This window comes from Peromyscus leucopus, chromosome 17 (assembly GCF_004664715.2).
Source record: "Peromyscus leucopus breed LL Stock chromosome 17, UCI_PerLeu_2.1, whole genome shotgun sequence".
Lineage (NCBI taxonomy): Eukaryota > Metazoa > Chordata > Mammalia > Rodentia > Cricetidae > Peromyscus > Peromyscus leucopus.
The window spans coordinates 55,777,084-55,804,244 of NC_051077.1; the positions used below are offsets into that span (position 1 = coordinate 55,777,084).

General features: G+C 42.9%; 2 protein-coding genes across 3 annotated transcripts in view; both read left to right on the forward strand.

The window, feature by feature from the left end:
- LOC114686964 (zinc finger protein 709-like) lies at positions 1-19,614 on the forward strand. 2 transcript variants are annotated; one of them, XM_028861663.2, is made up of 4 exons: positions 1-289; positions 16,041-16,167; positions 16,669-16,729; positions 17,760-19,614. In XM_028861663.2, the coding sequence occupies exons 1-4, from the start codon at positions 287-289 to the stop codon at positions 19,129-19,131; spliced, it is 1,563 nt and encodes a 520-aa protein (XP_028717496.1). In that variant the 5' UTR covers positions 1-286; the 3' UTR covers positions 19,132-19,614. The 2 variants fall into 2 exon arrangements, with proteins under 2 accessions (XP_028717496.1, XP_037067778.1); XM_037211883.1 differs by lacking the exon at positions 1-289 and adding an exon at positions 5,348-5,382.
- LOC119089242 (zinc finger protein 709-like) overlaps positions 17,809-27,161 on the forward strand; it is a 22,108-nt gene continuing 12,755 nt past the window's right edge. The window contains exons 1-2 of the mRNA XM_037211885.1: positions 17,809-17,895; positions 20,864-20,969. Of these exons, the coding sequence (XP_037067780.1) occupies positions 17,876-17,895; positions 20,864-20,969 (126 nt within the window). The 5' untranslated portion in view covers positions 17,809-17,875. The remainder of the gene's footprint in view (positions 17,896-20,863; positions 20,970-27,161) is intronic.

A 27,161-nucleotide genomic window follows, 5' to 3' on the forward strand; every position in this document is an offset into this window, starting at 1 on the left:
TTCAGGCCTGGCTTGGAAGCTCGGCCTAGGAGGGCGGGGCTGTGGCTGTCATTTGAGTGCTACGCCTCCGCTTTTGGAAGCTGGTGTCACTCAGGTCTTGCTAGCCAATCAGGGCCTGGGATCGCTGCGTCTAATCAGGAGCGCCGACGGGCGGCGAGAGGCGGGCTCTTTCTGGCCGCCATACTGTGGGCTAGGCGCCGCATCCGAGGGAGGTGCGGTGTGCTGCCGTGTGAGCACCGCCGCCGGGAGCTGTGAGGGGACCGTGGGCGACTCCGGAAGCCGCGCCATGGTGAGCGAGGGCGGCCGTCCCTGGCGGCTATGGTGGATCGTCCCCGGGGCTCGGGCGGGGCCGGCAGCGCTGTCCTGAGCTAGGTAGCTCCAGGCCCAGTGTCTTCGGCGCCGCGGTCCGCGTCTGCGCAGAGCGTCGCGCATCGCAGCAGGAGGCCCCGCCCTGCTCCGGGGAGCGTCGCTCCTCTGGGTATCTCATCAGAAGACTGTAAAACTCTAGGTCGTCTGGTTCCTCTTACTTTCTAGAAGTGCTGAATTTTACATTTAACATTTAGGTCAAGCATTCATCTTGAGTCAATATTGTGAAATTTTAAACTTCTTAAAAATTACTTTTATTTTATGTGCATTCGTATATTGCTTGTATGTATGTTTGTGTGAGGGTGTTGGGTCTCCTGGAACTATAATTACAGGCAGTTGTGAGCTTTCATGTGGGTGCTGGGAATTGAACTCGGGAAGAATAGCCAGTGCCCTCAACCGCTGAGCCATCTCTCCAGCCCCAATATTGTGAGCATTTAAAAAGTTTGTCTGACTAATTTTGTCTATAAATGCATCAATTTTGCCAGTAACATTATACCACTCTCCCTCTCGTTGAGTTTCCTTTGCTCCTATGTCAAAAAAAGATTATACCTTTTTTTGTGATTTTATTTCTGGGTTTTTTGTTTTGTTGATTTTTTTTATTCTTTCCCAAGTAGTACCCTGTCTTGATTATTGTGGTATTATTTGGTAGTCTTAAATTGTAAGTCTGTGTGCTGTTAGATTGGAATGGTGTGGACCATTTTGAGTTTTTTCACCCCTTTCCATATAAACTTGAGAATCAGTTTATTAGGGTTTTTTTCTTTCTTTTTTTTTTTTTTTTTTGTAAGTTGTTGGGATTTTTATTGCCATTATTGATTTACAATGCGGATTGAGGAAACCTGACATTTCAATACTGAGCTTCCTATTCATAAGCATGAAATATATCGATACTTTGTGGGTTTTTGTTTGTTTTTTAGTTATAGGTTGGTCCATCTGTAATCCCAGCACTTGGGAGGAGAGGCAGACAGATGGAGGATAGCTTGGTTTACATAGCTGGGGAGTTCCAGCTTAGCCAGGGCTACATAGTGCAATCCTGTCTCAAAGAGATGCGGAGTGGATGGCCCGTGATGATGGCTCAGTGCTTAAGATAGTATTGCTCTTATTAAGGACCCACCTCTGGTGGCTCACAGCCGCCCATAACTCCGGTCCCAGAGCAACCAATGCTCTCTGCTGGATTCTGAAGGGCTGGAGAGTTGGCTTAGCAGTTAAGAGCACTTGTTGCTCTTGCAGAGGACACAGGTTCAATTCCCAGCACCTACATGGCAGCTCACAATCTTCTGTAACTAGTTTTGGGATCTAGGCCTCCTCTGGATCCACAGGCACCAGGCACCCATGTGATGCACATACATATATGCAGGCAGAACACTGATATGCAAAAATAATAAATCTAAAAATAAAGTAAAAGTATTCTCTCACTCAGAGAGGACCACTGCCTCTCTTGCTATGTATCTAAAACTTGTACTTCCACTTTGCCCTTAAAACTTTTTGAAAAGTTTAAAAAGAATTAAAATCTTTAAAAAAAAAAAAAAAAGTAGTTCTTGTCTAAAGGACTTTGTTAAATTTATGTATTTCTTTGTGTCTCCTTTCCTTTGTGTTGCCATACTGGGTATGATATTGCTGTCCACTCAGTTGTTCACTGCTGTTTTACAGGACACTGATGGACATTACACAACCTTTAAACATTTGATGTTTTGTTATAGTCATTGGTTTTAGTAATACAGTTCCATGAGTTTTTGTTGGTTCTTGGAATTTATTGTGAAGAGAAACTTATTTTTTCTTTTCAATGCCAATAGCATCCTTCATCCCCTTTCTTGCCACTCTGTGCACATCTGTGTGTGTGTATCTGTACACACTTTTTCTTTTTTTTTTTTGTTTTTCGAAACAGGGTTCCTCTGTGTAGCCCTGGCTCTCCTGGAACTCACTATGTAGACCAGGCTGGCCTTGAACTCACAGAGATCCTCCTGCCTCAGCCTCCCGAGTACTGGGATCAAAGACAAAAGGAGTGCTAGCATCAAAGGCACGAGTCACCACCATCCAGCTATGTGTGTACAGTTTAAAAGAAACCAGTCCCAAGATGGCTGATGGCAGTTCATGCCTTTAATCTTAGCACAGAGCAAGTTCTAGGACAGCCAGGGCCATACAGAGAAACCTTGTCTTGAAAAATCAAAACAGACAAAAAACAAAAACCCTTCCCACTTTTTTTTGGATGCTCTTTTTCTCTTTGAGGCAAGGTCTTGCTATGTACCTTTACCTTTGGGTGGCCTGGAACTTGCTATGTAAACTAGGCTAGCTTCTTCTGCCTGTTTCCGCCTCCCTAGTGCTGGAATTAAAGGTATCTGCCACCATCCCCTGCTCATTTATCTTCCTATCCCCCAACCCCACTATCGGGGACTATGGGGGTCCAGCCCCTTAATAGTCCCCTCCCAGGGTCCGGGAAAAATCTACAACCAGCTGATAATTAATCTTTGATGAGAAGAAATGAATCTATGTACACGAAACTCCTTAGTCCATATACTTTATTATTCTGTGTCAGTTACAAGCTTATATTCTGCTCTCATATTTAGGTCATCTTTAGCCTGATTTTTCTCTACACTTGTCTGCGATCCCCTCTAGGTTCTATCTTAATTCCTTCATCTAGTTCTGCCCCTTCTAGGTTCTCATCCATCTTGTTCCTTCCCATATCATCTCCTCTCTCCTCTTCTCATTCTACCTCATCTTGTTCTTCCCTATCTGGCTCTTACTCCTCTTCCATCTCGTTCCTCTAGTACTCTCTTGTAGCCCTTCAATCTACTTCTTTCTCATCTCAGTTTGTTCCTCTCAAGTTCTTACCCATCTAGTTCTTCCATTCTCTTTTCTCTTCTCTTCCCTATGCTCTGGAAGTCCCGGTATATAAAGGGAAGGTCCGAGCTAAATTGTGTAAAGCTATTACTTAATGTCCACCTCTCCTAGGTGGTGTCTCCTTGTGGAATTTACCATAAGTCAGGAGACTTGCATGTGGGCTGTTATCATTGTTAGTCCTCGGAAGTTGGGCGTCCCCCTGGGCGGTGTCTCCTTGTGGAATTTAAGTCAGGAGACTTTCAGGTGGGCTGTTATCATTGTTAGTCCTTGAAGTTGGGCACCCACCTGGGTGGTGTTTCCTGTAGTCCTTGAAAGTGGCTAAGGGAGATAATCTGATTCCAGAGACAGCCTTTCCTGAGGCTGTTCTCCAAATACCTGGAATGTGTATGTCCAGAGAGTGATCAGTCCACACTGTTAGCCCTTCTTAGGGAAAAGTCCATTGGGAAAACTATGAAGGCACACATGATTTTCATAACAGAAGACAGCTGATATATAACAAGCCAAGTAACACCAAAAACTCCTTGGGATTTGGCTTCCTCTGGAGGAATTCCCTGATTCTTCCAGGTAGTGACTTTGCCATAACCAGCTGAGTTCTTATGATCTATTCCTGCGGCCCGCAGCACCCCACCTTTTTTTTTTTTTTTTTTTTTTTTTTTTTTTTTTAAGATAGGTTCTTTCTTATATAGCTCTGGCTATCCTGGAACTAGTTCTGTAGACCAGGTTGATTTTGAACTCAGAGATATGCCTGCTGCTGCCTCTCAGTACTAGTATTAAAGGTGTGTTCCACTGTTCCTGGCCCTTATCCCATGCATTTTTAAAAGGGCTAATTTCTTTTTAAAAGATTTATTTCATTTCATGTATATAAGTGTTTTGCCTGCATGTAAGTGTGTGTACCTGGTACCCATGGAGACCAGAAGGGCATGCTGGACCCCATGAAACTGGAGTCACTGTTGTGAGTACCATGTGGGTCTTCGGTAAGAGCAGCACGTGCTTTTCTGAGCTGTTTCTTTTCCTCCTCTTGCCATGTAGTTTTCCAGTTGTTGGCATAATCTTACTTTTCTTACTTCCCTTGATGTGTAATACATCACATTTAGGATTGTTTTTCTTTTTGGATGCTGGGGCTTGAGTTCAAGCTTTGTACATTAAAGCATATGGTTTAGCAGCTTCAATTAATTTTTTTGTTATTGTTTATTTATATGTGTGTCTGAGAAGGTCAGAGGGTGTCAGGTGCCCTGGAGCTGCAGTTCTAGGTTGCAATGAGCTCCTTGGTGTGGGTGTTGGGAATCAACTTGGCTTCTTTTTAAGAATGGTGCATGCTCTTCACACCTGAGCCACCTCTCCAGCCTTCACAGCTTCAGTTTTAAACATTGACACAGGTATCATTTTGTACCCCATTCTGGCCTGAAGTTCATGGCATTAATACTGCCTTGTACTCTGGAACCTGTTTCTGAGATCACAGATGTGTGTTGCTGTGCCTGGCTGTGTGCTGCATTAGAAAATACAATTTAATTTAATTTTCCATTTTCTAATTGTTTTGAGATTTTGTTTGCATCTGTCTATAGTTGGTTTTAGTTTGTTTTTTCAACTTACTGTCTTTGTGTAGGATAATATTGGTGTCATAGTTTTGAAATGCTTTATTTGTTTATTGAATTTTCTATTCATTTTACATACCAACCACAGATCCCCCTCTCCTCCCTCCTCCTGCCCCCCAGCCTTCCCCCTCAACCCACCCACTATTCCCACCTCCTCCAAGGCAAGGTATTCCATGGGGGAGTCAGCAGAGCTTGGTACATTCAGTTGAGGCAGGTCCAAGCCCCTCCTCCCTGCACCAAGATTGTGTGAGGTGTCCCACCATAGGCACTGGGCTCCAAAAAGCCGGCTAATGCACCAGGGGATGGATCCTGATCCCACTGCCTGGGGGCTTCCTAAACAGTTCAAGCTAAACAGCTGTCTTGCCTATCCAGAGGGCCTGGTCCAGTAGCATGGGGACTCCACAGCTATTGGTCCACAGTTCATGTGTTCCCACTAGTTTGGCTGCTGGTCTCTGTACGTTTTCTCATCATGATCTCAATGTCCCTTGTCATAGATTCCCTCCTCTCTCTCATTGATTGGACTTCTGGAGCTCGGCCTGGAGCCCAGCCGTGGATCTCTGCATCTGCTTCCATCAGTCGCTGGATGAAGGTTCTGTAATGACAGTTAGGGTATTCACTCATCTGATCAGCAGAATAGGCCTATTCAGGCACCCTCTCAACTATTACCAGTAGTCTAAGGTGGAGTCATCCTTGTGGATTTCTGGGAACTTCCCTAGCACTCTGTTTCTCCCTATTCCCATCATGCCTTCCTTTATCATGGTCTCTCTTTCCTTGCTCTCTCACTCTGTCCCTGTTCCTGCTCGAACCTCCTGTTCCCCTATATTCTCATCCCCTATCCCTTGCCCTCCATTACTCCCCCTCACTCCCAGTTTGCTCATGTAGATCTCATGTATTTCTCCTTCGCTGGACAATCCATGTGTCCCTCCTAGGGTCCTCCTTTCTCACTAGTCTCCCTAGAGCTGTGGGTTGCAGTCTGGTTATCCTTTGCTTTACATCTAGCATCCACTTATGAATGAGTACATACCATGTTTGTCCTTCTGAGACTGGGTTACTTCACTCAGGATGATATTTTCTAGTTCCATCCATTTGCCTGCACATTTCATGATATTGTTTTTTTACTGCTGTGTATATGTACCATATTTTATTTATCCATTCTTAAGTTGAGGAGCATCCAGGTTGTTTCCAGGTTCTGGCTATTATGAATAACGCTGCTATGAACATACTTGAGCATGTGTCTTTTGGTATGATTGAGTATTCCTTGGGTATATGCCCAAGAGTGGTATAGCTGGGTCTTGAGGTAGATTGATTCCCAATTTTTTGAGAAACTGCCATACTGATTTCCAAAGTGGTTGTACAAGCTTGCACTCCCACCAACAGTGGAGGAGTGTTCCCCTTGCTCTGCATCCTCTCCAACATTGACTGTCATCAGTGTTTTTAATCATAGCCGTTCTGACAGGTGTAAGATGATATTTCAGAGTTATTTTGGTTAGCATTTCCCTGATGACTAAGGATGTTGAGCAGTTTCTTAAATGTCTTTCGGCCATTTGAGATTCTTCTTTTGAGAATTCTCTGTTTTTTAATTGGATTGTTCAGTACTTTGATGTCTAGTTTCTTGAATTCTTTATATATTTTAGAGATCAGTCCTTTGTCAGTTGTGGGGTTGGTGAAGATCTTTTCCCATTCTGTTGGCTGTCTTTTTTGTCTTATTGACTGTGTCCTTCGCCCTGCAAAAGCTTCTCAGTTTCGAGAGGTCCCATTTACTAATTGTTGCTCTCAGTGTCTGTGCTACTGGTGCTATATTAGGAAGTGGTTTCCTGTGCCAATGTGTTCAAGGCTACTTCCTACTTTCTGTTCTATCAGGTTCAGAGTAACTGGATTTATGTTAAGGTCTTTGATCTACTTGGACTTGAGTTTTGTGCATGGTGACAGATACGGATCTATTTGCAGTCTTTCACATGTTGACATCCAGTTATGCCAGCACCATTTGTTGAAGGTGCTTTCTTTTTTCCATTGTACAGTTTTGGCTTCTTTGTCAAAAAACAGGTGTTCATAGGTGTGTGGATTAATGCCAGGGTCATCAATTCGATTCTGTTGGTCCACATGTCGGTTTTTATGCCAGTACCAAGCTGTTTTTATTACTATAGCTCTATGGTAGAGCTTGAGGTCAGGGATTGTGATGCCTCCAGAGGTTGCTTTATTGTACAGGATTCTTTTAGCTTTCCTGGGTTTTTTTGTTTTTCCATATGAAGTTGAATATTTTTCTTTCCAGGTCTGTGAAGAATTGTGTTGGGATTTTGATGGGGATTGCATTGAATCTGTAGATTGCTTTTGGTAAGATTGCCATTTTTTACTATGTTAATCCTACCTATCCATTAGCATGGGAGATCTTTTCATTTTCTGATATCTTCTTCAATTTCTTTCTTCAGAGATTTAAAGTTTTTATCACACAAGTCCTTCACTTGCTTAGTTAAAGTTACCCCAAGGTATTTTATATTATTTGTGGCTATTGTAAGGGTATTGTAAAGGGTGATGTTTCTCTGATTTCTTTCTCAGCCCTTTTATTATTTGTATATAGGAGGGCTACTGATTTTTTTTTTTTTTTTTTGAGTTAATCTTGAAGGAGTTTATCAGCTGTAGGAGTTCCCTGATAGAATTTTTGGGGTCATTATGTATACTATTATATTATCTGCAAGTAGTGAAAGTTTGACTTCTTCCTTTCCAATTTGTATCCCCTTGATCTCCTTATGTTGTCTTATTGCTCTAGCTAGAACTTCAAGTACTATATTGAACAAATATGGAGAGAGTGGACAGCCTTGTCTTTGTCCTGCTTTTAGTGGAATCACTTTGAGTTTTTCTCCATTTAATTTGATGTTGGCTGTGGGCTTGCTGTAAATTGCCTTTATTATGTTTAGGTATGTTCCCTGTATTCCTGATCTCTCTAGAACCTTCATCATGAAGGTGTGTTGGATTTTTGTCAAAGTTTTTTTTCAGCATCTAATGAGATGATCATGTGTTTTTTTTTTTTTTTTCCAGTTTGTTAATATGGTGTATTACATTGACAGATAGCTACACCAGCTTGCTTTTTAAGTCCATTTGATTGGAAAGTTTTTTCCCAGCATTTTATTCTGAGGTGTCTTTGAAGTTGAGGTGTGTTTCTTATATGCAGTAGAATGATGGATCCTATTTTCGTATCCATTCTGTTAGCCCGTGTCTTTTTATAGGCAAATTGACACCATTGATATTAATAGATATTAATGACCAGTGATTGTTAACTGCTGTTGTTTTTGGTGGTAGTGTTGTGTGTTTCTCTTCTCTGGTATTTGTTGGTGTGGGATAATCTATTGCCTGTGTTTTCATGGGTGTATCTAACTTCCTTAGGTTGGATTTTTCCTTCTAGTGCTTTCTGTAGGGCTGGATTTGTGGATAGGTATTGTTTAAATCTGGTTTTATCATGGAATATTTTGTTTACTCCGTCTATGGTAATTGAGGGTTTTGCTGGATATAATAGTCTGGATTGGCATCCATGGTCTCTTAGTGTCTACATAAGTGTCTACGACCTTCTGGCTTTCAGAGTCTCCATTGAGAAGTCAGGTGTTATTCTGATGGGTCTGTCTTTATATGTTACTTGGCCTGTTTCCTTTGCTGCCACAGACTTTGCTGCCATTGAGAATACCATGACTGTATGGGGACCAGGGCTTGGGTAGTCAAGAAGGCAAGGATTTGGCGAATGACAGACAGACAACACAGTCAGAAGTAGTTTGAATCTGCTACAATTTTACTTCTGCAAATCAGTAGTTTATATACAGAAAAGAAAACTATCAAGTCATACAGGGAACAACAAGAGCTTGGCAATAATTCAATTACATCATCTTTTTTAAAAAAAGCAAGCACACAATTATTAATCAGCACACAATTATTAGTCGGTGCTAGACATATCCCTTCACCCACAAGAACTTTATGACCCAAAGAGCAGTCTGTGTTTTTAAAACTTAGTACAGTCCCTAGACTTATGAAGGCTTCTTTGCGGTTGCAACTGTGTCCTTCATCTTTATCTCAGCTGCTTGCTAGTTTATTATTCATTTTTACTTTTCTGGTTCTCATGACCTGTTTAGCCAATTTGGATGCTGCAGATCCTCCCTAAGTCTTTCTTTAGTGCGGGCGAGCTCCTCAACCAGCGAGGAAGAACGACCACCACGCGAGGATTCTTCTCAGATCACACTTTATTGGAGCGCCTCTTAATTGAGGGAGAGCAGGAGGTGAGGAGCCCCCGAGGACTAAATTGCAGCTGCTTATATAGGGAATCAGGCAAACGTGCCGTACTGTGATTGGGTCCCGCCAGAATGCTAGCACGGGGAGCCACGGGATAGACATAAGGTCGATTACCATACCCGCGCATGCGCAGGTCACAGGACACGTAGTCCTGAGAGCATAGCCATATATGGAGTTGTTTACAACTAGGCTACCAGGAGGCCAGCGCCATCTTTGAATGGCGGCTCCCTACACTTTAGTTCTTTTATCACATATCTCTTTTAATATAAAACCTTTTTACCTACTGGAATATGTACTCTTGTACTTTTATACCTGTAAGGGGAAGGGGTTCTGCTGTAGTCCTTAAGTTTCCCATGCTGAACTTCCTCAACAGAGTGGCCCACCATCTGCCTCCTATGAGATAACGTTTTCTGCCATAAATCACTTTAGTTGGGATTCCTAAAGAATTCCTAGTGGGTGAGTGTTCATTCCCTAGAAGTGCCTGAACTATTATACTTTCTTTATCTAGCGGCTTGAGGTCTTAAAAAATAGCTCATTCTGCTATATTTGATTAAGATCCATGTCTAGCTTCCTCTTTCCTCCATAGTTCACAACCCAAGCATTCATTAATTTTGGCTGTGCTTCATAGATTAATTAGAACATTATCAGAAAAGCATTTATACACAACCCATAGCTCAGGGAGCTCATGATCTGTGAAGCACGTCTCCTTTGAGAAGGAGGCATAACACGGGCACTCTGCTAGGGACCTCCAGGGAGCTTAGTCCTGTGGGACACGTATCTTCGTCCGCTATTATTGACATAATTATCATGTCACACGGATGACACTGGAGTTGATGTGGCACTTTGCAGCTCTTAATATTTTTTCTTTATTCTGTATATTTAGTGGTTTGATTATTATGTGGTGAGGGGACTTTTTTTTTGATCCAGTCTATTTGGTGTTCTGTAAGCTTCTTGTATCTTCATAAGCATTTCCTTCTTTAGGTTGGGAAAGTTTTCTTCTATGATTTTGTTGAATATATTTTCTGTGCCTTTGAGTTGGTATTCTTCTCCTTCTTCTATCCCTATTATTCTTAAGTTTGGTCTTTTCATGGTGTTCCAAATTTCCTGGACGTTTTTGTTATTACTTTCTTGGCTTTAGTGTTTTCTTTGACCAATGAATCTATTTCCTTTATCGTATCTTCAACGCCAGAGATTCTCTCTTCCATGTCTTGCGTTCTGTTGGTTATGCTTGCATCTGTAGTTCCTGTTCATTTAGTCAGATTTTCCATTTTCAGCATTCCCTCAGTTTGTGTCTTTTTTATTGCCTCTATTTCAATTTTCAAATCTTGAACTCTTTCCTTCACCTGTTTAATTGCTTCTTCTTGGCTTTCTTTAAAGGATTTATTGATTTTTTTTTTCCCAATTTTTTTGTCTTTTTCTCAATTTCTTTAAGGGAATTTTTCATTTCCTCTTTAAAGGCCTCTGTCATCTTCTTAAAGTCATTTTGAAGGTCAATTTTTTCTGCTTCTGCATTTAGATGTTCAAGTCTTGCTGATGTAGGACCACTAGGTTCTGATGGAGCCATGTTGATATTTATGTTGTTGACTGTATTTTTGTACTGTCGACTACCCATCTCTTCCTCCACTTGGTGCAAGTGGTGTCTGTGTTTGAGGGAGCTTCTCTTGGTCTGATTGATACTCTTGGTCCAATAGGAGCTCTTGGTCTAATCGGGGCTCTTGGTCCAGTCAGTGCTGATGGACTCTGTGTCTCAGGGAGCAGTTCTTAGTCTTATTGGTGCTAGTGAGCTCTGTCGCAGAGAGCAGCTATTTCCAATCAGTGCAGGGTGGGCTTATGGCTTCATTGGTCACTGATGCCACGGGGCATGATTGGTTTGGTGAGTGGGGTTGGGGAAGAATCTGCTGCGCAGTCTCTAGGGCTGCACTGGCTGAGGGGGCGGAGTGAGTGGCATGGAATGTGCCCCTGGGGCCTAGGGGTTAGAGAACTGGTCTGCCTGGTTCGGAGATGGGGCCTTACATGTTCCCAATCCGTGCAGGGTGGGCTTATGGGTCCAGTGGTCACTGGTGTCACAGGGGATTGTTGTCTTGGTGAGGGGGCTGGGGGAAGGGGCAGCTTCCTGGTCCCTGGGGTTCCAATGGCTGGGGGAAGGGGCATGGAATGTGCCTAGGGGCTAGAGACCTGGTCTTCCCAGTCCAGAGATGGGCCTTACCTGTTTGCAGTCGGTGCAGGGTGGGCTTATGGGTCTTACTTATTTTAAGACAGGATCTCACTATGTAGACCAGGCTATCATTGAACTCATAGATATCCACCTGCCTCTGCCTCTTGGGTTCTAGGATTAAAGGTGTTCACCACCATGCCCAGCACTTGTCTTTTTTTTAAAAAGAGTTTCAGGTATGTTTTTTTTTTTTGATACATCCATGCCCATTCAGACTATTATCTCTTTGTGTGTTTCTTGATATATTTTTCATTTCTAAAAATTTCATTTAATCTAAGTTACTAAGTTTTTGCCCATGGGATTTGGCATGCAACATTTGTCCTTTATATGTGATATATGGTCTCCCCCCATAGGCACATGTGTTTGAACATTTCTCCACCAACTGGTGGTGCTGTTTTGCAAATTATGATGACTGTAGGTTGTGCACTAAATGAGAGTTCTCAGAATCTCAAGTCGTTCTCCCTCGAGTTTTGAGCCACGTATTCGTCATTCTTTGCATTCTTTGTGACTTCATAATGTTAAAAAGTGAGCATTTGCCTTTAATCCCAGCACCCGGCAGGCAGAGGCCTGTGGATCTCTGTGAGTTTGAGGCCAGCCTGGTCTACAGAGTTCCAGAGCAGCCAGAGCTGCACAGTGAGACCTTGTGGGCCAGGGAGATGACAAAAAAGTGAGCATTTGAGGCAGGTGGGATGGCTCAGTGCTTAAAAGCATGTACTGCTCTTTCAGAGTGTTAGAGGTAAGTGTGAAGCTGGATGTGGTGACTCAGTTTTTAGTAACTCCAGCACTAAAGGATCTGAGACCTTCTGACCTTCATGGGCATCTGGAACACTGACACACACAGAGATAGTTCAAAATACACGTGAATAAAGATAAAATATTTAAAAAATTTTATGACAGTATCTCACTGTGTCACTGGTTGACTAAAAGTAAAATCCCCCAAACAAAAACCACAGACGTGTGCGCACACCCACACCCACACATACACACACGATCTGAGCATTTGAGAATAGTTATGGTGGCACATAGCTTTAATCCCAGCACTGGGGAGGTAAAGGCAGGTGGATACCATGAGATTGAGGCCAGCCTGATCTATACAGTTAATTTCAGTCCAGCTATTGCTACTTAGTGAGACCTTGTCACCATGACTGTTGCAATAAATGCCCCTGTAAGTCAGTTTCTGTCTTCCCCAGGGTTTGCTGCCCCTGTGTTGAGGGCTCAATTTGCCATTTGTTTAGTGTTACCAAATTCTATTACCTGTGTGTTGGCAATCCGGCTCCAGAGTGCACTTTGTGTTCAGTTATTATTTTTCAAGAGCTAAAAAACAAGGCTGAAAAAGGCTGCCTGTGAGCGGATCTGTGGGTGCTGAGTTAGGGCCTAACTTAAAAAACGCAGCCAGCCTTAGCCCTGCTTCCTTCTTACTTCTGCTGAGTCCAGCCTCAAGAGAAGTTGAGGCTCAAGATGAGAGAGCCTTCTCAGATGTTTTCTGAAAGTGTCTTTTCAACATGCCTTGATATACCTGTGTGCTTTTGTACTTCAGTTCCTAAGAGAGAATATGTTTTAAATTTTGCCTTTTAGTCAGCTTTATAGTTTGTATGTTTTTGAACTATTTTAGGTAAGATATCCCACTATTGTTGTGAAGACTCTGACATTTGCTAAACAGCTGCTATTCTTGTCAGTTTAGAAATATAATTCTTGGTTGACTACAAAAAAAGCCTGTAGATTTACGTGACTTTGATGAAAGTGTGACTAGGAGGAGGTGAGTGTTGGCGGCACTGCACTTGTGCCAGCCTTCCTCCCTGCGCCACATGGGCATGTCACTGTTTGACATGGTCTGGCCGGGATTTCTGACATCAGGTGATTGTTCCGTCTCTTCCCCAAAGCAGCTACAACTGCTACATTGAGTTTTTCCTAAAAAGATAAGTCATCCTTCTCTTAATTCTATCATGTGTTAGCATTGCTCAGTTAAAGTTGAAATGTTACGTTCAGGGCTGATGAATGGCTCAGTGAGTAAGGATGCCTGCTGCTAAGCCTGTGTTAATTCCTCAGGCCTCACTTGGAAGGGGAAAACCCAGTCCTGCAACTTTTCCTCTGAACTCCACATTCACCCTCCTGAATAAATGAGTGTAATTACCTCCCCCCCCATACACATCTTGTTATGAAAAAGGGTCTTCCTTTGTAGCCTGGTTGGCCTAGAACTCACTATGTTACATTCCGATGGCCTCAAACTCAAAGAAATCTACTTGCCTTTGTCTGCAGAGCACTGAGATCAAAGGCTTGTGCTGCACTCCCCATGTAATTAATTTTTTTGCTACATAAGTATAATTTCCGTTTTATTTTATTTTCCCCACATGGCTTCATGAACTGCTCTAGCTCTTTACACGGGCTTTCTTGGTGGTCCTAGGGCAACAGCAGTGGGTCTAAGTCATGATGAGTGTGTTCAGTTCTCCAGGCTCTGTGGTCAGCTCTTGACCACCTTGCTGTGAGTGGCACTGCTCACGTAGTCGTGCAGCTTGGAGTAGATACGAGATGTCCATAGGCACCTAAGATACTTGGTTCAGAAATGTCCCTGATGGAAGTGGCCTCTACTGTGTTCAGAATGACGAACTTCTTACTGGCCTTGTCCTTGGACATTCCCTGGGCTCAGTTGGGGCAGTGAGTTGGCTGCACATGGCTGGCCCTTTTTGCTATGGGGGGAGTCTTTCTTTTTTGGTAGTCTTTGGCAGTACCTGAAGAGTGTAATTAAATTATTTTTAAAAATTACTTTGAGATTTATTTATTTATTTTTCTTTATCAAGACAGGGTTTCTCTGTGTAACAGCTCTGGCTGTCTTGGAACTCAATTTGTAGACCAGGCTGGCCTCAAACTCATAGAGATCTGCCTGTATATGCCTCCCGAGTGCTGGGATTAAAGGTGTGTGTCACCACCACTGCCTGGCTGTTTATTTATTTTTTCTTTAGGTTTATTTACTTCATTATTTTTTATGTGTATGTATATGGGTGTTTTGCCTACATGTCCATATGTGCACTGTGTGTGCTTCCTGCCTGCAGAGGTAAGAAGAGGTCCATGGAACTGGAGTCACAGATGGGTGACTGCCAGAGAGCTGCCATGTGGGTCCTGGGAATTGAACCTGGGTTCTCTGCAAGAGCAACAAGTACTCTTAAGCACTGAGCCATCTCTCCATCCCCTATTTCTTTATTTTGAGGCAGGGTCCCACTCTGTATCCTTAGCTGTCCTAGAATTCCCTATGTGGACTAGACTGGCCTCCAGTTCACAGAGATCCGCCAACCTTTTCCTCTTGAGTGCTGGTATTGCTGATATTAAAGGTGTTTGCCATCATGCTGGTTGAGATCTTTATTAATCATGCAGTATTTGTATTACTTGATTTAATTTGTGATACACGGGAAAGTGGGGTCCACTTTAGGTGTTCTTTGTCTCATTAATAAAAAAATTTCAGAGTACACTCAACGAAGCACAAGGACAATTTTATTTTATCAGTATTCAAAAGAGCTGCAGGGCAGGTGAGCTGCCTGCAGGAGAAGGGAGGAAGCCATGCCGTTGAAGCTGGCATGGAGGGAGGTGCATAGTCAACAAGCAGTGTGGTGGTGGGGGGACGACAAAGAGTTAAAGAAAGTATGCTTAGAAAAGAGATAGGAAGGAGGGGAAATATGCTTTTCTGAGTAATCCAGAAAAGCAGGCTGACTTAACAACCCTTCATGACTGTTGTAGGGCCAGGGGTTCTGGGAAGGGAAAGAAAGAAACTCATTGAAGAACCAATGACTGCAGCTGTCTCTTTAGCATGGTTATGGTGAGCCTGCCTTCCTAGGAGTGGTCCCTTCACCAGAGGGACTGAATCAGCCGAGCTGGAATGTCAGGTCTCCACCCAGGCCTGAGAGACTATTCTCATGATCTGGAGCTTTTTCTATGCTAGCATTTGGATTGGAGTAAGTTGTACTCAGGAATCTTAATGATTTCTTTTCTGTTAGCATATAGGATGGGCTCATTTCCCCATTTAAGTGGTGACAGAATGTGTGAAGTAGTGCTTACCAGGGAAGCTCATCACATACATTGTCTGTTATCATTGGGACTGTGCCCGATGCTCTAGGTTTTTCTGAGTTTGTAACAGATGAATCCACTCTCAGAAGGAAAATGGTTCTGAATTGCCACAGTATTCTTAGAACTTATTACGCTTGAGTGATTTATTCTCATTCTTTGTGTTCATTCATGAGCTCTCCCCATTATCTTGTTCTTCACCCAGCAAAGCTTAAACTCTGTACACACAGGTGGCTAAAGACAGAAAGATCTCTTCTGGGTATAGGTGGTGGGACTTCGTAGGAATGTGAATTGGGTGGAGCTGCAGTATATCCAATCCCCGGGCCACTCAATGAGAGGAGTGTTTTTACCTTGATGGTTCTGTTCACAGTCGTCCATTGTTTGTGTTAATGCTCCCCTGTCATGAAGTCCATGTGTGGAGACTGCAGGATGCGTGAACATTTTATCATTTGAGCATACATGTCAGTTCTTTTTTTTTAGTTAATTAGTTTTTATTTTATGTATATCCGTATTTTGCCTGCATGTTTATCTTTATGAGGTTATCAGATCCTGGAGTTAGAGACAGCTGTGAGCTGCCATGTGGATCCTCTGGAAGAGCAGTCAGTGTGCACTGAGCCATCTTTCCCCACCCCCTTCCCCCTACCCCCTTCCCCCTACCCCCATCCCCCTACCCCCACCCCGTCAGTTCTTTTATATACATGTGTGGGATGTTTTAGGATCTGGTGAGCTTTGAGGACGTGGCTGTGCACTTCACCCAGGAAGAGTGGGCTTTGCTGGATCCTTCCCAGAAGAGTCTGTACAGAGATGTGATGCAGGAGACCTGCAGGAACCTGGCTGCGATAGGTAAGACTTGTAGACTCGTGTTTCTTCCCCTTAGTTTGAGCGCAAGTGTTTCCCTGTTAGTCTTTTGTGATCTGGGTGTCGGAAGGGAGGAGGGGTGAGTGAGTGACATCATGGTAGCAGCTCAAGGAGAGTCAGAGGTCCTCACTGCAGGCGGAAGGGCCAGGCCAGTTCCCACAACCGCCCTCTCATCCAGTGCATGCTCGGTGGCAGGCACACCCACAAGGAGACATTATAATGTACTGTGACACTAGAAACTACTTTTCAGTGATTTTTTTTCAACAATTTTATTATTTTTATGTATGTGTGCACCGTGCTCTTAACCAGGACCTTTTTTTTTTTCAGAATAGGGTTTCATTGTGTGGATAAGGCTGGCCTTAAAGTCACGGAGACCACCTACCTCTGCCTTCTGAGTGCTGAAGTTAAAAGCATTTGCCACCACATCCAGCTTTGTTTTTATTAATTTCATATAATTTATCATAAATTTTTGGTACTGTATTTTAGGATATATATGGGAAGAACAGAATATTGAAGATGATTGCAAAAATTTTGGAAGATATCAAAGGTAATTTGTATGTATAAGTGGAAGCAAATGTAGAAACATTAACATGCCATATAAATTTAACAAGGAACAAATGAAATAACTTTTAACTTATTCATCATTACAAACTTCTCATCAAAAATATGTACTTCAGTGTAAGAATGCTACTAAATGTTTGCAACATAACTCACTTAGACACAGTGTCAATGAGTGTCACTGTTTAATTGATTAATTTAATGCTCTCTGGGAGGCATATTGTAGAACCATCAGTCAATCTGTTTAGTTTCACACCATTCAGATATGACAGAAAGAATACAGTGAAAGCAGTTTCTGACCTCAACCTTAATAACAAGCAGTCAGTAGAAACTAATTTGGGGGCTGGAGAGATGGCTCAGTGGTTAAGAGCACTGACTGCTCTTCCAGAGGTTCTGAGTTCAATTCCCAGCAACCACATGGTGGCTTACAACCATCTGTAATGAGATCTGGTGCCCTTTTCTGGCTTGCAAGGACACATGCAGACAGAACACTGTATATATAATAAATAAATTAAAAAAAAAAAAAGAAAGAAAGAAAGAAAAAAGAAACTAATTTGGTTGTCTTTTGTTTTTTGAGACAGGGTCTCTCTGTGTAGCCCTGGCTATCCTAGAATTGGCTCTGTAGACCAGGCTGGCCTTGAACTCACAGAGATCTGCCTGCCTCTGCCTCCTGAATGCTGGGATTAAAGGTGTGCACCACCATTGCCTGGTATCTTTTGTTTTTGAGACAGGGTCTCACCATGTAACTCTGGCTGGCCTGGAACTCATTATGTAGACTAGACTGGCCTCTAGCTCACAGATATCCACCTGCCTCTAGAGGGATTAAAGACATGCACCATCAAGCTACTTGTCATTTTTGCAAAAGTTGTATATTCAAGAGTAAAGAGGGTGGTCAGGAATGAGAAAAACCTAAACCCATGTGCCGAACTTCAGTATGAGCAGCAAGGTTCCTATGAAGTTAAGCTCTATGAATATTATGTGTGTGAAAAAGTTTTCATGTACCATTCATCCTCTAATAGGCACATCATATCTCACTCTGAATACACTCCATATGAGCATGAGGAATATGGAAACAAGCCATATGATTCCAGTTCTCTCACAAGTATTCAAGGATACATGGGTGCTCACACTGTGAATGGACCTTGTGAATGTGAGGTATGTTTAAAATCCTTTGGTTTTCCAAGTACCTTTGGAATGTATCACCAAACTCACAGTGGAGAAAACTTCTATGACTACAAGGAATGTGCAAAGGCTTCTGTTTATCATAGTTCACTTTACACACATGGAGGAACTCACACTGTAAGAAAATGTTATGAATGTAACCAGTGTGGTAAAGTTCTGAGTTCTTCCAGTTCCCTTCAAAGGCATGAGAGAATTCACACGGGAGAAAGACCCTATAAATGTAACCAGTGTGGTAAAGCTCTGAGTTCTTCCACGTCACTTCAAAGACATGAGAGAATTCACACAGGAGAAAGACCCTATAAATGTAACCAGTGTGGGAAAGCCTTTAGATGCCACAGTGCCCTTCAATTACATGAAAGAATTCATACTGGTGAAAAACCCTATGAGTGTCAACAGTGTGGGAAAGCCTTTACATGTCACAGTTACCTTCGATTACATGAAAGGACTCATACCGGAGAGAAACCCTATGAATGTAAGCAGTGTGGGAAAGCCTTCAGATGTCAAACTTCCTATCATAGACATAAAATTATTCATGGTGGAGAAACATTCTATGAATGTAAACAATGTAGTAGGCTCTTCATTTACCCCTCTTTACTTCAAATGCATGAAAGAACTCACACTAGTGAAAGACCGTATAAATGTAAACAGTGTGGTAAATCATTCCTTTACCCCTCTTTACTTCAAATGCATGAAAGAACTCACACTGGTGAAAAGCCCTACGAATGTAAGCAGTGTGGTACAGCGTTTAGACATCACTCTTCCCTTCGACTGCATGAAAGAACTCATACAGGAGAAAAGCCCTATGAATGTCAACAGTGTGGGAAAGCCTTTACTCGTCACACTTCCCTTCGATTACATGAAATAACTCATACTGGAGAGAAACCTTATAAATGTAAAGAATGTGGTAAAGCCTTTAGACATCACTCTTCCCTTCGATTGCATGGAAGAATTCATAGTGGAGAGAAACCCTATGAATGCAAACAATGTGACAAAGCCTTTATACGTTACAGTTACCTCCGATTACATGAAAGAACACACACAGGAGAAAAACCTTATGAATGCAAACAATGTGGGAAAGCCTTCAGCCGTCACAGTTCCTTTCAGAGACATAAATCTATTCATGCTGTAGAAAACCCCTATGAATGTCAGCAGTATCTAATTCCTTTATCCCTGTTTCCTCCAAATACATCAGACAACTCATACTGGTGAAAAGCACTATGAATGTGAGCAGTGTGTTGAAGTGTTTATCCTTATCCACTTAAAATACATGTAAGAACTGAGATGTCACGTGATAAGCCTTATCCACATAAATGATATGGTTTAGACTTCGAATGCATGAAGAAATTCATGCTGGGCACAGTTTCTACAAATGTAAGCAATGTGTAGTAAGTCCTTTTGCTGGCCACTCTTCTTTCACAGAAATAATTCATGCTGTGGAAATGCCTTATGAATGGAAACAATATGCTCAGTCTTTTATCCCTTTTTGCTTCAAACACATGAAAGAACTTAGAGTAAAACGCTGTGAATGTCAGCAGTGTGCTGGAGACTTCAGGAGATGCAGGTCCCTTTGGTAACATGAAAGACATCTTACTGGAGGAAAAAAAACCATGATATTTAGATGTCATTGCTCCCATAAATTCCATGAGTGAACTACTGGAAACAATTCTGTGAGTGGAAACAAAGCTGTGACACCTTCAAGCTCACAGTTCCTTTCAAAGATGTGTAATGATTGATGGTGGGACAAAGCCTTATACATGTAAAGAGTATGGTAAGTTTTTGGTTGCTGGGAGATGGACAGACATTTTTGTTGGTAGTGTGGCTGCCTGTAAGTTGCCTGGGCTCAATAAGCCCCATTAAATTTAGTGGTTCCCCAGGCTGCACTTGGGTGGAATCATTTCTTTGCTTCTACCCTCGGTGCCCTATCTGGGATGAATAGACACGTGTTCAACACGTGACCAGAAAATGTTCACATAACACTTGGCGCCCAAATGTGGGGCACAACGGAACCAAAGATGAGTTTGAGAGGAGCACTTGCCTTGGCTCTGCTGTGGGTGATGAGACGTGCCACTGAAGGGAGCTCTGTGGGCGGACCATCCGCGGTGTGAATTCTGAAACCGCTGGCCTTTCCGTATGTCACAGGACAGTGTGCCTTCTTGTGGCAGTGCCAGCTGTGCTGTACGCACGGCACAGCTCCTATGTAGGATGGAGTGGTCCGCTTCTGTGACCGTGAGGTTTGCTCGTAGGAACCTCCCAGCCCCCCATACAGCTGTCAGGTTACAGAGTGTGTTACAGTTCCTGTAAGTAGTACAGATGAACAGGATTAAGTGGCATCGGGTGCATGGCCCTTTCTTTGGGTAATAAGACATGCAAATAAGGCTTAGCTGTCTACTAACATGAACTTGCCCCTCTAATGGAGGAATTACTTTGAGGAAAAGATGTGCAGATGCTGTCTACTGTATTGGCCTCCGAATTGGCCGGAAAACTAAGGAAGGAGTGTGGGGGGGCATGGGAATGAACGAGCTGCAGCTGGTGATGGCATAAGGGAAACAAATTAAAATTTTTCTCTGCTAAGTGGTTCCTCTGAGGTCCTAAAACCTGAAGCCTGCGTAAAGTCTTGAACAGTGAGGATGCTTTATTCAAAGGGAGTGAAGTAGAAGTGATAATCTTCCCCTTAGGCCTGACCTTTAATACAGAAGAGTAGGAGGTTCGTGGTACAGCATGTGAATGGAGGCCTAAATAGTAGACAGTAAAGGAGGTTGTGCTAATCAGTACATATTCCGTCTTTGGAAGGCTGTAAAGCTTGAGGAAAAGAATATCAGTGAAGGAAGACATGATGAAGTGGTGCAGCTGAAAGTCTCAGCTTTCCTTAGAGTCATTTCCCCGGAATAAGTTGTGTGCTCTCCTGCAGGAAAGGATGCTTGTGTGTAACTTGTTTGTTCAGTCCAGGGACCTCTCAGCAGCCAGGGACGTCTACTGAAGAGTCAGCAGTGTGCTACAGCTTGGGCCCAGAGGCTGTCAGACCCAGGGAGTCCGTGGGGATACAGCAGGTGAGCATGTCTGGGTTTCCCCTTGGCCCCCTACACCAATTTGAGAACAAGAGCCAGCCCCTTCCCAACCGAGGCTGCACTCAGGATGAGGGTGCAGATGGCTCATAAAGAATGAGTAGATGGTTCAGGGTAGGGTACAACCTCCTTCCTATCTACACCACTGTATCCAATACTGGTTTTGATTTGCTTTTGTCTTCTTGAGGCAAGTTCTTAGGCAGCCCAGGCTGGTCTCAAATTTACTGTATAGCTGAGGATGATCTTAGAAGTCCTGATGTCCTTCCTCCTCTTTCTGAGTACTGGGGTTGCATGCATGAGTCACCCCATCTGGCTTCCTGTGCTTCGAAACAAACCCAGGCTTCATGCATGTATTCTCAGCTGTGCTATCCTCAGGTCAGCATTGAGGAAACAGTACAAATGACAGAATCTTCATGCTATTGGATCTTCTTAACATTTTATTTATTGCCCTCTTAGCTCTTGACTCCTGAGTCCATTTACTTGAGATGGTGGCTGTGGGCCTTCAGTGATCCTGAGACCCCTGTGTAAAAAGGTTTCCCTTCACCGCTGACATAAAGCTAGCCTGTGAGTGTCCACAGAGCATCCATGTGAGCTGAAAGAGTGAGGATGGGAAGGGAGGTCCACATGTGAACAGGGCAGGCACGAGATTTATGTGGGATTTATGGTTCGTAAGATACAGGTGATACAAAGCAAGGTGAATGAGGGAAATCCTTTACAGCCAATGCCTGACATCAGATCTTAAAAGAATAGTTGAGGAGCTTCAGTGAATGTGCCTGTGTGTGTGGAAAGATACTTTTAGAACATAGGCTCTTTAGAGAAGATGTGGTGTCAGGGCGGGCTGCTTCTCCAGGAGGTGTTTGCCACAGATGCTCCGGAAGCCCCCAGACAGTAATGGCTATTGCCAATGCTATTAGTTGTCCCCAGAATGAGAGTTAAGACTGTTCCTTAAGACACCATATGCTCTGGCTGCTGATTGTGGAAAAAACAAGCTGACACTGGGCTGGAAGCTTCCTCCTTGCCAGCCAGCATTCATGGGACCTGTAGTGCAGGCTACTATGCAGCACTACTTTGCTCTGGACCCTGCATGTTACTAAAATGGCAAGCAAGATGTGCCTACTAGGGCACAGCTGGTGAAGGTGCTTGCTGCCAAGGCTGGCAACTCGAGTTAGATCTCAGAACCCATGTGGTGGAAAGAGGCCCAAACCCTGCAGGTTTTCTTCTGATTTCCTCATTTGTGCTATGGCATGCATCTTCCCTGCACAATATAGAAATAAATGTAATAGGCACTAGGACTACAATGGCCTGACTTAATGAGAGTGACCACCTGCTTTCTGATTGAATTGAAGGCTTGCTCTGCAGGGGTCAATTCACATCTCTAAGACCCATCCACAACCTATGGCTGGACAGTCATAGGCCTTGGTGGAAACGCTGTTGGTGTTTTGCTAAACAGGTATATTTCTGTGAAATGACTGTCTCAAGTTCTGTGTTTATGCCTGTAGACTATTGCTCCAGTTATTTTTGGAAAGAGAAGCTCCTTTTTGCTGTAGACAGTAGTTACTGATGAGACTTAGCACCCCTTCCCTGGCTTGGCACATTCTAGAAAAGGGGGCACCAGAGGAAGGAATGGCATGTTTTGGAATGCTGTCTTTTGAGCATGCCATTGCCAGTCTTTAAATTTCAGTACCTGTGATGACCTGCAGGAGGCCTACACAAGATTGAGGCTCTTTGTATTATGCGGAGGGATGGGCATGGAGCCTTGGCACCTTCCATGATGATTTACAGGCAGTTAATATTTACTACAGAGAGGGATCAGGAGACCTTTGCCTCTCCCTGAATATACTTTTTTTGTTTTAATTTTTCAAGACAGGGTTTCTCTATATAGCCCTGGCTACCCTGGAACTCTCACTATGTAGAGCAAGCCAGCCTTGAACTCAGAGATCTGCCTCCCAAGTGCTGAGATTAAAGGCATGCACCACAGTGCCCAGCGTATCCCTGAATATTTTTAGGCAGTTAATGATACTTAGACAGGAGGGTCTCACGAGACCTCCCCCCTCCTCTGGATATAAAAGCAGATAATTGTTGCTGGTAAAGGGAGAAACCCTTTCTTCAGTGGAATACCTACCCATAAGTTCCCATGTTCCTGTCAGTGACCCTTCACCTGTGCGCCTGTATTAACCTAATTAAAATAATTGCTTCATCAAGCTGTGCTTGTGTCGAATCTTTTCCTTGTGTCTGCGTTTGGTACTCTTGTCTGAGGTGACAGACATTCAGACCTCAGAGAAAGTTCACACAGTTGTATTGTGTGATATGCCTTATATTGACACACTGTTCAAGTTTGTTGAGAGCGGACTGAGGGTGGGGCGTACTCCCCCTTTTTTCAGATTCAAACATTTATCTCAAGTTTCTTCTATCACTTCTTATCCTGGGGTACGCTGGCCTGCAGCAGGGAGAAGCGGTGGTGGCGCACGCCTTGCATCCCTGCGCTTTGGAGGCATCAGCAGATGGATCTCTGAGTTCCAGGCCAGCCTGGTCTACACAGAGAAACCCTGTCTGTCTTCAGAACAAAACAGAAAAGCATGGTAACATCTTTGTGAACAGATAGGAGGTAAACTGTTTCAAAATTTCACTGAAAATAAAAAGCCAGATGCTGATGGCCGCAACAGTGCTTCCCGTGTTTCTGCTGGATTTTCTAAGCCTCACTTGTTTTTTACTATTTTAATTAAGAAATTTTTTATTCATTTTACATACCAATCATAGATCCCCCTCTTCCTTCCTCCTGCCCCCGCCCAGCCTTCTCCCAACCCACCCCCCATTCCTTCCTACAAGAAGGTAAGGTCTCCCATGGGGAGTCAGTAGAGCCTGGTACATTCAGTTGAGGCAGGTCCAAGCCCCTCCCCCTGCTTCAAGGCTGTGAGAGGTGCCCCACCATAGGTAGTGGGCTCCAAAAAGCCAGCTCATGCACCTGACACATATCCTGATTCCACTGCCAGGGAGCCCCTTAAGCAGGTCAAGCTACACAACTGTCTCGCTTATGCAGAGGGCCTAGTCCAGTCCCGTGGAGACTCCACAAGTGTTGGTCTAAATTTCATTTTTATTTTTTTTCTTTATTTTATACATTTGGGTGTTTTGCCTAGGTGTACCACATTTGTGTCTGGTGCCTAGGAAGGCCAGAAGAGGGTATTGGATTTCCTGGAACTGGAATTAGAGATGGTTGTGAGCTGCCATGTATGTGCTGGGAATTGAACCCAGAACAGTTCTCTTAAGCTCTGAACCAGTTCTCCAGCTCTTGCCCACCCTCACCCCAGTTTGCTTCTTGACTGTGCTGCTCCAGTCTTCTGGATGTTGTCAGTACTTCATAAAATGTTTTGCTCTTCACCTACTAATTCTACCTACTGCTTATTGTTTATTGTTGTTTGAGATAGCATCTCAGAATGTTACGTGCCCTGGCTGGCATAGATCTCACTATGTATATCAGCCTAGCCTGGAACTCACAAATACCCACCTGCCTGTGCCTGGCTTCTTTTACTTTATTAATTTTTAATTTTGTGTGGGTGTGTTTGTGTGTATGTGTGTACTGCAATGTACAGAGGTCATGTGGGTCCTGGGAACTAAACTCAGATCATCAGTATTGGGGCCCAGCTCTGTGCCATTTTACCCTATTGTTTCAATATTCTTGATCTCTACTTAATAAATATATATACTTAATAAATAAATATGCTTAATAAAAGTCACTTCTGGAAACTGAGAATGTGGTATTACTTCAAATCCAACTATACTGAACAGATGTGAGAATTGGATGAAGGTAAGTAAGGTGACAAGCCCTCTGTTTATCCACATCTGTCTCCTATGTCTGAAGGATCTTGAAATATCTGGTGAAGTGGCAGAGGGTGGTTCTCTTTGAAAGCAAAAAACTGCTGGAGGTAAACGCTTTTTAAATGTATGAACACTGAAAAATTTAGACTTTCCGATTCTCTTCAGATGTACAGGAAAACTCATGGGTGAAATTTTAATGAATATAGATTTAATGAACATCAATGAATATAAAAGACAGAGTTTTTTTTTTTTTGACATCATGAGAGGACTTACCTTGATGAAGAAAATAATAATTAAGTTAAAGTATCCTTTATAAGTATGTCAGCATACGTTGTTTTTCATTTTTTTTTTTTTTTTTTTTTTTTTTTTTTTCGAACTTTTCTGTGTAGCTTTCGCTTTCTGGATCACTTGTAGCCAGGCTGCTCGAACTCAAGAGATCGCTGCTTGCTAATGTGGATTAAAGCTGCGCACAGGCATCTTTATATTTTTAAAGACAGGATCTCTACTATGTAGCTCTGGCTGTTGTTGAACTTGCTTTGTAAACTAGGTCGGTATCCAGTTCACAGACATCCACCTGCCTTTGTGTCCCAAGTACTGGGATTAAAGGTATGTGCCCGCCGCATGTTTGGATGGTACTTTTAACTACTCTGTAATATTTGGATAAAGCTTGGGCAAAAAACAAACACCCCTCCCCCCAAGGTTCCTCTATGTATCCCTGACTGTTTTGGAACTCGAAATGGAGGCCAGACTAGCCTCAAATTCAAAGGCTACTTGCCTCTGCCTCCCAAATTCTGGGAATAAAGGTGTGCACCACTACTATGTGAACAAAATTGGTCAGGCATACGTTGGTGCTTTTCATCCAGTCCTTGTAATTGTTACTGAAAGCAGATCAATAGTTTTATGTATTTCATAACATCAGTGTGCTGAACCTTGACCTTTAAAATTTTAATGTATTATCTCTAACTCTCATCTTTTATATATCTTTTTTAATGATTTATTTTCATTTTAAGTGCATTGGTGTTTTGCCTGCATGTCTTTGTGAGTGTCAGATACCTTGGCACTGGACTTACAGACAGTTGTGAGCTGCTATATGGGTGCAGGGACTTGAATCTTGTCTTCTAGGAAGGCAAGCCAGTGCTCTTAACTTCTGAGCCAGCTGTCCAGTCCATCTTGTATATGTCGTAAATAATTTATTCAGACCATTATATCTTGTATAAACCTTTTAGTTCTCTGTTCTTGGGGACATTCAGCCATCATAGTCCTCATACACAAATTCTTTACTAAAATGAGTTCCATTTTTATATTTTTCTAACATTTTCTTTTGCTTTAATACCATGAGACATAACATTAACAAATTTATCATTTGTTGTGAGAGTTTTCTTCTTGGGTTTGGGGAAGACTAAGTATTGTCTGTCTTATAAGACCCCAGTGAGAAACCAAAGTTCTGTTTCACCAAACTTTTGTCCTGAGGGATCAGTGAGTTTATTGGACTTAACTTACAGAGCATGGATGCAGGGGTTGCTGACAGCAGTATGAGTGATTTTTGTGTGTTGAATTTGAATTTTACCACTTTGCTGAACATGTTTATGAGCTCAGGTGTGGTGGTATTGTGTTCCCCAAAATATTGTGTACCTTAATAAACTTATCTGGGGTCAGAGAACAGAAAAGCCACTAGTTAGGCAGTGATAGCACACGCCTTTAATCCTAGCATTCCAGAGACAGAAATCCCTCTGGATCTCTGTGAGTTCAAGGCCACATTGGAAACAGTCAAGCATGGTGATACACGCCTTTAATCCCAGAAAGCCAGCCTTTAATCCCAGAGAGTGGTGGTAGAAAGCAGAAAGGTATATAAGGCATGAGGACCAGAAACTAGAAGCATTTGGCTGGTTAAGCATGTGGCTGGTTAAGCTTCAGGCTTTCGAGCAGCACAGTTTAGCTGAGAGCCTTTGGGATGAGGACACAGAAGCTTCCAGTCTGAGGAAACAAGACCAGCTGAGGAATTGGCAAGGTGAGATAGCTGTGGCTTGTTCAGTCTCTCTGATCTACCAGCACTGACCCCGATAACTGGTCTCGGGTTTGATTTTATTAATAAGAACTTTTAAGATTCCTGCTACACTCAGGGTTTTGTGGTGGAGTGTTTAGGGTCTGTCATGTAAGATCCATGTCATTTGTAGTAGAGATTTTTTAAAAAAAAAATGTTTTTCCTCTTTGCATCCCTTTCATTTCCTTTTCATAGTGCTCTAGTAAAACGTCAAGCATTCTGCTGAGCAGGAGTGGAGAAATGGACACTGTTGACTTTCTTCTGACTCTGATCTTAGTGGGGATGCTTTGAGTTGTTCTCTATTTGGCATGATTTTTTTTTTT

What these genes read in the sequence shown, in the direction of transcription:
- LOC114686964 (XM_037211883.1), top strand. An exon ending in CAGGAACCTGGCTGCGATAG is followed by an intron (nt 16,168 to 16,668) that starts GTAAGACTTGTA and finishes ACTGTATTTTAG; the next exon opens with GATATATATGGGAAGAACAG. An exon ending in AATTTTGGAAGATATCAAAG is followed by an intron (nt 16,730 to 17,759) that starts GTAATTTGTATG and finishes ATCCTCTAATAG; the next exon opens with GCACATCATATCTCACTCTG.